Below are 12,427 nucleotides of genomic sequence, written 5' to 3'. Positions count from 1 at the left end.
AATTCTTAATAATGTTTTGTATACTTTTTATGCCATGTATTAGGGCTCCTAACGTTGTCCCTATTTTTTCTTCCATGATCTTTACCATTTTAGATTTTATGTTTAGGTCTTTGATCCATTTTGAGTTAGTTTTTGTGCATGGAGTGAGATACGGGTGTTGTTTCATTTTTTTGCAGATGGATATCCAGTTATGCCAGCACCATTTGTTAAAGAGACTGTCTTTTCCCCCATTTAACTGTTTTGGGGCCTTTGTCAAATATCAACTGCTTATATGTGGATGGATTTATGTCTAGATTCTCAATTCTGTTCCATTGGTCCATGTATCTGTTGTTGTACCAGTACCAAGGGAAGCTCCTTTCTGAAGGTGAGATGAGAAGGCAGAGGGCGTCAGGAGCTGGTTGAATGGACACAGGAAATACAGGGTGAAGAGAAGGAGTGTGCTGTCACATGGTAGGGAGTGCCACCCGGGTCACATAACAATGTGTGTATAAGATTTTGTATGAGAAACTGACTTGAATTGTAAACTTTCACTTAAAGCACAATAAAAAAAAAAAAAGTGCAACAGTGAAAATAAGGAGGAAGAGATGAGGGTGTTTTAGGGAGGGTGGCGGGGATGATGGTTCCCTCCGTGAAGGACTAGACTGTTAGGAATCCGCCCTTGTTCAGCACCAGTCCCCTGTTAAGCACCTTAAGGCGATCATCCTATTTGAGCCTCCAGCTCCGTGAGCGGCGGGTCATCAGCTCCGTTTTCACAGGTGAGGAGACTAATCCGGAGGTCAGGAAGGCCCTGTGTTTTGCCAAGGTGGTTTAGCAAGGGGCTGAGGGGCGTTTGAGTTGAGCTCAAATCTCAAACCCAGAGACTGGGAAGGGCTGCCACTAAGGGGACTAAATCCTGGAGGCAGGGAGTCTGCGGTCAGGGGAGACCGCGTCGAGAAGGCTCCTGCCTGGCAATCTCGAGGGCTTCCTGAAGGAGGCGGCTTTTCTGGCTTCGAAGACGCGAGCTCCGGGGGTTAGGGGACTTGCCCGGTACAGGTTTGAACGAATGAGGGAGTCAGCAAGCTCAGGGCACTCCATGCCGCCGGTACCCGGGAGGTCGCAGGGACTTCCAGTCCTGCCTCGAGTGACCGCCCCCTGGGACCACGCCTCCGGGGCGTACTGTGGTGACCACCCGTTCACGGAGCAAAAACTGAGCCAGCTCAAGGAGGGCTGCGGGCGTGAGGCCAGGGGCCAGTGACTACCCGGGAGCCGGGAGGAAACGCCCAACAGCCGCCTGGAACCCCGCACTTCGCCTTTGCTCACAGCCGGGCCACGCAAGCCCGGGCCAACTCCCGGAACTCTTTGCGCCTGCGCATTGAGAGCGCGCGGTCCAGAGAGCCGCCGGAGATGGGGTCGGCGCCGCGCACGCCCGGACGTGAGGGGGCGGAGCCCAAGAAGGTTGGGCAGCTCCGATAGGCTGTATAGGGGAAATAAGAGTTCCTGGGCGGGGCCTCGAGGCCGGTTAGGAGTTTTTGGCGCGAGCCGGCTCCGCGCGCGTTCACGGGCCGTTCCCCCTCTGGAGGATTCTCCCGCCCGGGCACCCGGACCGGTCGGCGGCTGACTCCGGCTCGCCTCGCCGCCCCAAGGATTCCCGCGGCCTCCTCCCGACCCAGAAACAGGGACTGCACCAAGGGGCGCTCCGCCCACCCTCCCAGGTGAGCGGAGACCGGGCCTGGAGAGCTCTTGGGCGGGCAGCCCCTCCCCGGGCCGCCTCCGGGCGGTGCCTGGCCCTGACCCAGCTCCTCCCGGGTCGGCCTCCCCGCTACCCCTGCATCCCTTTCCCTCACGACCGGGCCTCCCCCTCCAACAGCCCGCCCACCCCGTCCCGTTGAGTCGGGTCCTCTGATAGCCCCTTCCTGGCCACTCCCTCACCGGACGGCCCCTCCCCCCAAGTCTTTCCCCAGCTCCTTCCTCGTCCCCTCTCATCTGGGGGCCCCTTCCCCGGTGATGCGCCTTGACCCTACCCTCCCCGGGAAAATCCCCGCCCACCTTTTATCAAGGTCCATCTTTCCCTCTCTCCCTCAGTGACCACCCCTGCCCCGGTGACAGCCCCTCTCCTGACTCTGTTCATCAGGGCTTTTCCACGCCCACGGAGGTGACTCAGCAGTGGCCCTGCCCGGGAGGAACTCACAGTCTAGCGCGGCAGACGTGGCCAGCTGTTGTGTGCCCCCCAGTGAGAGGGTGAGGCCCCCGGAACCTGCGGAGGTCACCCCAACCTGGCTTGGGGTCAGGGCCACCCTGGATTCACCTCGGAACCCCTGCTTCTTCTACCACCCCCACCCCTCTCCCAAGGCTGGTTTGGACAGGCCATGGTGTTAGAACGTAAGTGACATTGGGGTGGCCCTAGAGCTGGTTTGAGATGTAGGTGCCCAGTGTCCTCGGAGGTGTCCGGGCTGGTCCTGGAGGTTGTATTTCTAACCAGTGCCCCAGGGGATCCTGGCAGCCCTGTTCCTCACTTTGAGAAACTCTGGCATGGGATTCCTGAGGTAAATAGAAGCAGAACCCAGGAGGAAGGGTCCTCAGAGGGTGTAGGGTGGGTCTTTTCTGTGGACTCCCAGGGGGTCCCTCCCCTGGCTACTCCAGGCCAAGCTGGTTCTCATGCTTCAGATGACCACTCTCTCCTGTTTCACCTACTTACTCACGCACTTCTGGGTATGCCATTCTTGGATACATTGTGGCCTTCTCTGAAAATAGGAGAATAACTCCTCTCTTTTCTTGTTTTTGTTTCTAATACATTGTAGCAACACTGACAGCCCTCTCTGCCCAATGTACAGTCACCTCCAAAGTGGGACAACAGTACTGTGTGTGTGTTCTCAGTTACACTCTGAGCATTGTTTGTAATACAGGCAGTTCCCAGATTACAAAAGAGCTCTCTTCCTAAGTCTGTCTTTAAGTCAGATTTGTAAATTGGAAGTTAGGTACAGTTAGTACCTAAGTCAGTTAGTCAAATGTTTGCGTTAGTATGTAGTGACCTTTCTATGCATAAAAAACATTAAAGAAACACTTCGAGATACACTAAAACATCTTTAACATAATAATACAATAATAGTAAAAATAATAATTTGATAGGATTGCAAAGTAGCACCCATTTGTTATTATAAGCCATTGTATGTACCTCAAATTTTTAATATAATAGGCTTTATGAGAGTTGGTTTGTAACTACAGGCCGGATGTTGGTAACCCAGGGACTGCCTGTAATGTTGCTGGGTGCCCATCAAGTCAATTCCAACTCATGGTGACCCCATGTGACAGAGTAGAACTGCCCCATAGGGTTTTCTTGGCTGTAATCTTTACGGAATCAGATGGCCAGGTCTGTCTTCCATAGAGCTGCTAGGTGGATTCTAACTACCAACCTTTAGGTTAGCAGCCAAACACTTAACCATTTGTATCACCATGGCTCCTTGTTTGTAATAATAACAGTATTCACTGAGCCCTCTGCTTGCCAGATCCTGGGCTTAGGCCTCCATGAGATCGGTACTATTGTTAGATGCCGTCGAGACAGTTCCGACTCATACCGACCCTGTGTACAGCGAAACGAAACACTGCTGGGTCCTGCACCATCCTCAGAATTGTTGCTATGCTTGAGCCATTGTTGCAGCCACCGTGTCAATCCATCTCATTGAGGATCTTCTCTTTCACTCACCCTCTATTTTGTCAAGCATGATGTCTTTCTCCAGTGACTGGTCCCTCCTGATAACATGTCCAAAGTATGTGAGACAAAGTCTTACCATCCTCTCTTCTAAGGAGCATTCTGGCTGTATTTCTTAAGACAGGTTTGTCCATTCTTCTGGCAGTCCAGCGTATATTTAATATTCTTCATCAGCATCATAATTCAAAGGCATCAATTCTTTGGTCTTCTTTATTCATTGTCCCGCTGTTGCAAGCATATGGGGCTGTTGAAAATACTATGGCTTGGGTCAGGTGCACTTTCGTCCTCAAAGTGGTCTTCGCTTTTTAACCCTGGAAACAGGCCTTTTGCCCCAGATTTTCCCAGTGCAATGCCTCTTTTGATTTCTTGACTGCTGCTTCCATGGGTGTTGATTGTGGATCCCAGTAAAATTAAATCCTTGACAACTTCAATATTTTCTGTTTATCATGATGTTGCTTATTGGTCCAGTTGTGAGGATTTTTGTTTTCTTTATGTTGAGTTACAGTCCATACTAAAGGCCCACAAAACCCTGGGGCCAGTTGTGTTTTGGAATTCAAAATGTCTCAGAAAGATCATGTGGCGTATATAACATATATAGCAACCCCTGTGCATCTGGGACAGTACTCCAAAACCAATCACATGAATATTTCTACCATGAAATGTATGAATATTCACACTAAGAGGGAAAAATAGATCAGGTCAGATTTTGCTGCTAAATGAGTTTTGCACATGGATATCCAGTTCTTCCAGTACCATCTGTTTCAAGTCTTTCTCCATTGAACAGGCTTGGCCCCTTGTTGAAAATCAATTGACCATAAATGGGAGGGTTTGTTTCTGGACACTCAATTCTTTTCCATTGCTTTACATGTCTATCCTTATGCCAGTACCAGATTGTCTTGAGTACTGTTGCTTTGTAGTAAGGTTTAAAATTGGGAAATATGCATCCTCCAAATTTGTTCTTCTTTTTCAAGGTTGTTGTGGCTCTTCTAAGTCCAGTGAGTTTTCCTATGAATTTTAGGATCATCTTTTCAACTTCCGCAAATCTGTAGATCAATTTGGGAAGTATTGCTATCTTAGCTACATGAATCTTCTGACCCATGAACGTGGAATGCATTTCCATTTATTTAGGTCTTCTTTAATTTCTTAAAGAAGCTGAGAGAAGAAAGAAAAACTAGTAAGTGCATATGGAGTTTGTTATATTAACCTTCTTATTTACTCCCTTGGTTATCTAGTGCTGCTATAGCAGAAATACCACAGGTGGATGGCTTTAACAAAGAGAAACTTATTTTCTCACAGTCTAGGAGGCTAGAAGTCCGAATTCAGGGCGACAGCTCCAGGGGAAGGCTTTCTCTCTCTGTTGGCCCTGGGAGAAGGTCCTCATCATCAATCTTACCCAGTTGGGGAGCTTCTCAGCACAGGGACCCCAGGTCCAAAGGATGTGCTCTCCTCCTGGTGCTTCTCTCTTGGCGGTATGTCTCTCTGCTTGCTTCTCTTTTATATTTCAAAAGAGATTGGCTTAAAACATAATCTAATCTTGTAGATTGAGTCCTGCCATTAACATAACTGCCAGTAATCCCATCTCATTGACATCATAGAGATAGGATTTACAACACCAGGAAAATCACATCAGATGACAAAATGGTGGACGATCATGCAATACTGGAAATCATGGCATAGCCAAGTTGACAGATATTTTTGGGAGACACAATTCAATCCCTGACATTTACCGTTTCTGATTCTCTTCATTCATTTTGTGGATTTGTGTTACCATCTGGTGTCATTTCCTTAGTTCAGTGCAGCTTTGCTCCCACCCACCCCCTTTGTGCTGTTATTTGCAAATATATTACATTTCTATGTATGCCCCAAATACCATTATATACATATTGCTTTATACAATTGCAATTTGAATCAGGAGAATATACATTTATACTGTCTTGTATAATTACCTTTACTACTGCTCTTTGTATTTTCACATGGTCTCAAATTATTGTCTGGGGTCTCGTGCTTTTGGCCTGAACAGCTTCCTTTAGTATTTCTTGTCAGGTGGGTCTGCTAGGAACAAATTTTCTGTTTTTTTTTTTAATCTGGGAATGTCTGTTTAGCTTTATTTTTTGAAAGATCGTTCTGCTGAATATAGGATACTCGGTTGACAGCCCCCCCCCACTTTGAATATGTCATCTCACTGTCATCTGGCCTCCATTGTTTATGATGAAAAGTCAGCTATTGAGTTTATCGGGAGGGCTGTCCCTTGTAAGTGATGAGCCATTTTTCTCTTGCTGCTTTCCAGATTTTGTCCTAGTTTTTGGCTTTCAGCATTTTTACTGGGATGTGTCTGTGTGTGGATCTCTTTGTGTTTATCCTACCTGGAGTTTGTTGAGGTTCTTGGATGTGTTGTTGTTGTTAGTTGCCGTTGAGTCATTGCCAACTCATGTCGACCCCATGTGTGCAGAGTAGTACTGCTCCATAGGGTTTTCAAGGCTGTGACCTTTTGGAAGCAGATCATCAGGCCTTATTCTGAGGTGTCTCTAGGTGGATTTGGACCACCAACCTTTCATTTAGCAGTCCAGCACTCAACTAGTTGCTTCACCCAGGGACTCCTCTTGGGTGTGTAATTTAATGTTTTTTTAAATCAAAACTGGGAAGTTTTCAGCCACTATTTGTTTGAATATTTTTCTGATTCTTGTCTCTGCACTCCTTCTGAACCTCCCATTACATGTATGTTGTTGTGCTTAAAATGATGTTCCACGTTTGTCTGAGGCTTTTCTTTTTTCATTATTTCTTTCCTTTTTCCTTTGGTTCTCTGAATTGCATAATTTCCATCGATCTATCTTCAAGCTCACTGATTATTTCTTCTGTCAATTTATATCTACTGTTGAGCCCCTCTAGTGAATTATTCATTTTAGCTGTACTTCTTAACTCCACTATTTCTGTTTGGTAGTTTTCTAATAATTTCTGTCTATTGATATTCTCTATTTGGTGAGACATTATCATACCTCCCTTTACCTCTTTAAGCATGGTTTCCTTTAGTTGTTTGAACATATTTATAATGGCTACTTGAAGTTTTTGCGAAATCTGACATCTGATCCCTCTCACAAGCAGTATCTGTTGCCTGCTATTCCTCTTGTGTATGGGTCACACTTTCCTATGTCTTTGCATATCTCATATTTTTGTTGTTGAAAACTGGACATTTTTTATAATATTTTATAGCAACTCTGGATGCTGATTCCCTGCCTCCCTTCAGGGCTTGTTATTGTTGTTTGCTTGTTTATTTCTTTAGTAACTGGCTGGACTATTTTAGTGAAGTCTGCCGCCCCTTCAGTGTGAAATCCCTGACATTGCTCCTCAGAGGGCGCCATCTTGGGCATGTGCACAGGCTCCTGGGATGACAGGATTTTTATTTAGCAGGGTTTTCCTTGACTATTTTTTTACCTGTTCATACCCAGCTGTTGGGCTCCACTAATGATCAGCTGATTGTGCTATTGTTTTCAACAATACCCTGGGGCATAAATTACTTCACAGACTGATCCAATTAAATTTGGGTTCTTTTGCTAGGGCAACTTTTGAAGTCAATGTTTGAGATTTGTCTTCTTGGCCACACCCACCCAGAGTGGAGCTTCCCTCACTCTGAGCTGGGGGTGGGTGGAAGGGAGGGAGCAGGCCATGGCTCAAGTGCCACAGTTTCTCACTCTTCTTAGAGAGACTTTCATAGATTTTCTTGTTTAAATGTTTCTTTGTTTTCCATATACCCTTAGGATCATTTCTAGAGACCGTAATTTTTTTTTTTTTTTTTTTTTTAACAATTTTCACCAGTTATACCTGCTTCACCCCAAGGGTCTGCCCAGCTCCTGCTGCCATTCTAGAAGTGGAACTCCAACAATGAGTTTTGGCACCGTAACCATGAAAAAAAGAGAAACTTTTGGAATTCAGAGCTTTTTTATTTTTGAATTGGAGATGAGGCATAGTGGGCCAGAATTAATATTTCTGTCTTACATGATTTGACCAAGGTCAAACAGCAAGTTTGTGACGAGATTTTAAGCTCTCTACAAGACTATGGGGCCCTCAAGGACAAAGACCATGTGGTGTTCATGTTATGTTTCTACTATCCACTCAAAATACAGACCACACCATGTGCACATGTATGTATGTTGGTACTCTGCCTTTTCCCGGTAGGTGCTTGCTGCCCTTTGGCCTTCATGTTTAAAGACGAACTTGTGCGGGGCATGGATGTGGCGCTCCTCCACAGCTTCCTTGGGCCCTAGGACCAGGTGCTGTTTAGTGGACACACTGTCCTGTGCTCAGCCTCTGCTCTCTGCCCCTTGCAGGGCTACCCACGCTGGCCATGCCCATGCCTACGAAGGGCACTCTGCCACCCCTGTGTGGCACCCCCGCCCCAGTCCCTGCCTACTTCCGCCACGCAGAACCTGGCTTTTCCTTCAAGAGGCCCAGGGGTCTCAGTCGAAGCCTTCCGCCCCGGCCGCCCGCCAAGGGCAGCATCCCCATCAGCCGCCTCTTCCCCTCACGGACCCCAGGGTGGCACCAGCCCCAGCCCCGGAAAGTGTCCTTCTGGGGTGAGGCCTCAGAGACCCTGCAGAGCTCTGGCTATAACCCGAGCCGGCCTGAGTCCTTCTTCCAGCAGTGTTTCCAGCGGCTCGGCCTCCTGGGCCACGGCTCCTATGGAGAGGTGTTCAAGGTGAGTAGGATAATGGTCCTGGGCCTCCCTCCCCCTAGCTAGACAGGACCAAGACCTAGGCAGCACTCCCAATTCTTCCTTCTAGCCCTCCTCTCCTGGGCTGGTGGGTGCCTCCCTTGCTGCTTGATTTGGCTATTTTCTCACAGCTCCCTGGGCAGACCCCTGCCGGTGCCCCCTCGGCACACACTCTCCCCTTGTCCCGACCCTGGCATGCCTTCCCTGTTCTGGAGCCAGCCATGCTGGGGTTCTTGGCGAGCTCTCCTGGTCCCCGGAGCCACCCGCTGAGTGTGGTGCCCCACCTCTGGGCTGGCAGGCACTTGGGCTACACCCTGCCGCCTCTGTTTTTTCCTTAAAACATATTTTCCAGTCATTTATATTTCATTTATAATGTTGATTTCCCTTGCACAAGTACTACATGAATACAATGTTTTTAAAATTTCACACAGTGTAGGCACCTTGATTAGCCTCCTTCCCAAAGGGAGCCCAGCTTCTCAGATGGGTGTCCTCCTTTCCAGATCTTTCTGTCTACGTCTGTGCCTACTTGAACACATGAAGACAGACCTGTTTTATTTTTTACATGACAGGATCATGCTGCCTGTATTGGTTTTCCCGCTTCACAACGTGTCTTAGAGATTCTCCCTGCTGGAGCTCATAGATCCATCTCGTTGGGCTCGCTGGGTTCCCCCAGACAGGCCCTATTGAGGGTGGTGTGTCCATTTTCGCTATTGCAGTGGGCTAGGGTCTCTCTAGGATAGCTGCTGGCAAGTTGAACTGGCATGGCTGAAATCTTGGATCTGTCAGATTCTGTGCCACCGTGGCCTGCCCCAGCCACACCACGCCTATGGGCGCCACCTCCCTTCCAGGTTCGTTCCAAGGAAGATGGCCGCCTGTATGCCATCAAGCGCTCCGTGTTGCCGTTCCGGGGCCCGAAGGACCGCGCCCGCAAGCTGGCTGAGGTGGGCAGCCACGAGAAGGTGGGGCGTCACCCACGCTGTGTGCGGCTGGAGCGTGCCTGGGAGGAAGGTGGCCTGCTGTACCTGCAGATGGAGCTGTGTGGGCCCAGCCTGCAGCAGCACTGTGAGGCCAAGGGCACCGGCCTACCTGAGGCCCAGGTCTGGGGTTACCTGCGGGACACCCTGCTCGCCCTGGCCCACCTGCACAGCCGAGGCTTGGTCCACCTTGACATCAAGCCTGCCAACATCTTCCTGGGGCCTTGGGACCGCTGCAAGCTGGGTGACTTTGGGCTGCTGGTAGAGCTGGGTGCAGCTGGGGCTTGTGAGGCCCAAGAGGGGGACCCCCGCTACATGGCCCCCGAGCTGCTTCAGGGCTCCTATGGGACAGCGGCAGACGTGTTCAGGTGAGGACTGGGATATGGGGGTGCAGCGTGGGCTGCGGGTCACTCCTGGTGGTGGTCAGCAGAGAGGGCTACTCCCCCAAGGGAAACGCCTTCCAAAGTCAGCTGAGGTGAAGACGCTGGGCCTCCGACAGCCCAGGCTGTGGATTCCTACACCTAGGGCCTGGGAGGGGCTGCTCCTGAGGGATCGAAGGGTCTGCTGAGCCTGGGACCTATAAGCAGCAACACCTCTGGAGCACTTTACAGAGATGACCCATTGCAACAGCTTGTCAGGAGGGACCACTGTTACCTCTCTTCAGGGGTGGGGCAGGCACAGAGGTTAAGGGGGCAGCCAGGCTTGCAGCAGGCATGTGGCTCCATAGTTTACCCTCTGCATGGACTCTGATAATTGCGTCCAATTATCTCAGCAGCAGTAATAGGAGACCTGGTAGTGTGGATGGTTAAGGCTCGGCTGCTAACTGAAAGGTTGGCAGTTTGAACCCACCCAGTGGCTCCCATACTACTATTGGTAACCACAGCAGCCACAGGGCCTGTTCAGTGGGCTGATCTGGCAGACTTCTCCCACCTGGGGAGTTTATCAGAGGCCCCTCTTCTCTACCTCCCTGGTCTGGGGCAGAAGCTTCAAGGCCCCTTCCCCTCCCCCTCCTCTGGGGCTGGGGTCTGTGTTCCAAGGCCAACCCTGCCCCCCTCTGTCCCTGGCCCCTGGGCCCTCCAGTCTGGGCCTCACCATCCTGGAAGTGGCCTGCAATATGGAGCTGCCTCACGGTGGGGAGGGCTGGCAGCAGCTGCGCCAGGGCTATCTGCCCCCTGAGTTCACTGCAGGTGAGTGGAGGCCAGGAGGGGGTGTGCCATAGTGGAGGGGGACAGCTCCTGTGGAGCCCCTTCCTGCACCCCAGGTTTGGGGGCCTGTATGTGGGACCACTGGGCTTGGGCCCAGCTGCACTCAGGACGCATGACATGCCCATCCCTCTGCCCCACATCCAGGTCTGTCTGCTGAGCTACATGGCGTCCTTGCCATGATGCTGGAGCCGGACCCCACACTGCGGGCCACGGCCGAGGCCCTACTGGCCCTACCCATGCTCAGGCAGCCAAGGCCCTGGAGTGTCCTGTGGTACATGGCAGCTGAAGCCCTGAGCCGAGGTTGGGCCCTGTGGCAGGTAAGCTCGTGAGCTTGGGGACAGGCCCACCCCGCCCTGCCCCAGGGTCCACCCAGCCTCCCGCACCCTCTTCCCGCAGGCCCTGCTGGCCCTGCTATGCTGGCTTTGCCACAGGCTGGCCCACCCTGCCAGCTGGCTGCAGCCCCGGGGCCCTCCAGCCACCCCGCCTGGCTCGCCACCCTGCAGCTTCCTCCTAGACAGCAGCCTCTCCAGCAACTGGGAAGATGACAGCTTCAGGTAGGTGTGTGGGCCCAGCATGGGTACAGCCTGGCTTAGCGTGAATGCAGCTCTTCTTATGCTAAGCTCAGTGTGTGGCTTAGCCGCTGTGTGGAGCAGACAGGCGGACAGGCAGCTTCATACCTGGCTCAGCTTCATACCTGGGCAGCCATACTGGGAGTTGTTACCCTGGGAACAGTCTGTGGGTCAGGGCACTCGCTGGAGGAGGGAGGCGGTACAGCCCCCATCCCACTAGAATAGCCACCAGTGCCCAGGGACAAGGTGGCGGGGAGCCCCCAGAACCAGGCGAGCCCAGCCCCTGGAGGGGTCCCTGCCATCCCAGGGTACCTGGTGATGAAGCGAGAGGCTGTAATTCAGAAACCGTTACAAAGGACAAATGCATTACTTGGTGGGGACAGTTCTCAGGAGGAATGATGTCATTTGGCCCTTCCTTATGAGTATCAGTCTCTCACTCTGGAGACACCCTAGAGTGGACATGAAGTGGCAGGTAAGTTTCATTGGCCAAATGTTCATTTCAGAGCCAGCTCAGCAGAAGCCCATGTGTCCTGGAACATGGAGCCTGGTCGGGCTCAAGGGCTCTGAAAGCTGTAAAGCTGCTTCTCAAAATATACCATGTGTCTGATGTCCCCAACTGGGGCTCCAGCTTCTCTGTCACATGGGAGCCCGGGTCAAGAGCCAGGACAGAGCTGGTCACACTGCCTGCGCCCCTAGCTGCAACCACCTCCCTTTGGACCCCCACCCCTTGACACCCTGCTTGTCTGTTGTCTCACCCTGGCACAGGCCCTCACTCTCTCCAGAGGCTGTCCTGGCCAGGACTGCTGGGAGCACCTCTACCCCCCACAGCGGCTCCCCTGCCCCCTGGAGCAGGTACACCCTGAGATGAGTTGGCCTGGGGAGCCAGAGTCCTGGGTGGAGGCACGCTGGTTTGGCTTTTAGTTCTGGGGTGTCATTCCTTTCTTCTTTCCCCTCCTTCCCCCCAGGGACCCCCTGGACCTAAGTGACATTGACTCAGCACCTTCTCTGGGCTCCTTCCCTTCTTTCGAGCCCCGGAACCTCCTCAGCCTATTTGAGGACTCACTGGACTCAACCTGAGCCCCACAGCCCAACCTCAGTACTTTTAACCTTTTACCCCCGCCCCTCCCAAATGCGGGTGCCCCTCTGGGGACCCCCAATGCCCTCTGCCTAGCATGTCTAATAAAAGTTATTTGAGTCTTGGGAGCACCCCAGCTTGCTCAGGTGGCAACACAGGGCTTCCTGCTCCTTTTATTGATGTCGCCCAGGACTTAAGGCCCCCTGGGACGGGA

The 12,427-nt window shown here is 51.5% G+C and overlaps 1 protein-coding gene across 6 annotated transcripts; it reads left to right on the top strand.

Moving 5' to 3' along the window:
- The first annotated feature begins 1,490 nt into the window (after window positions 1-1,490).
- On the top strand, window positions 1,491-12,375 carry PKMYT1 (protein kinase, membrane associated tyrosine/threonine 1). 6 transcript variants are annotated; one of them, XM_049903658.1, is made up of 9 exons: window positions 1,491-1,691; window positions 2,111-2,358; window positions 8,008-8,375; window positions 9,239-9,732; window positions 10,445-10,551; window positions 10,714-10,886; window positions 10,966-11,123; window positions 11,904-11,990; window positions 12,104-12,375. In XM_049903658.1, exons 2-9 carry the CDS (start codon window positions 2,346-2,348, stop codon window positions 12,213-12,215), a joined length of 1,512 nt encoding a protein of 503 aa, XP_049759615.1. In that variant the 5' UTR covers window positions 1,491-1,691; window positions 2,111-2,345; the 3' UTR covers window positions 12,216-12,375. The 6 variants fall into 6 exon arrangements, with proteins under 6 accessions (XP_049759615.1, XP_049759614.1, XP_049759619.1 ...); XM_049903657.1 differs by having other exon boundaries at window positions 2,062-2,358; XM_049903662.1 differs by having other exon boundaries at window positions 2,062-2,358; window positions 7,856-8,375.
- Window positions 12,376-12,427: the final 52 nt, after the last annotated feature.

Source organism: Elephas maximus, chromosome 12 (assembly GCF_024166365.1).
Source record: "Elephas maximus indicus isolate mEleMax1 chromosome 12, mEleMax1 primary haplotype, whole genome shotgun sequence".
Lineage (NCBI taxonomy): Eukaryota > Metazoa > Chordata > Mammalia > Proboscidea > Elephantidae > Elephas > Elephas maximus.
Note: the sequence above shows the minus strand (reverse complement) of the source record. Positions and strands in the feature narration are given on the sequence as shown.

Excerpts from the sequence above, each read along its gene's own strand:
- PKMYT1 (XM_049903658.1), top strand. Across the intron at positions 11,124-11,903 it reads TGGGAAGATGACAGCTTCAG|GCCCTCACTCTCTCCAGAGG; the intron begins GTAGGTGTGTGG and ends ACCCTGGCACAG. Across the intron at positions 11,991-12,103 it reads TCCCCTGCCCCCTGGAGCAG|GGACCCCCTGGACCTAAGTG; the intron begins GTACACCCTGAG and ends CCTTCCCCCCAG.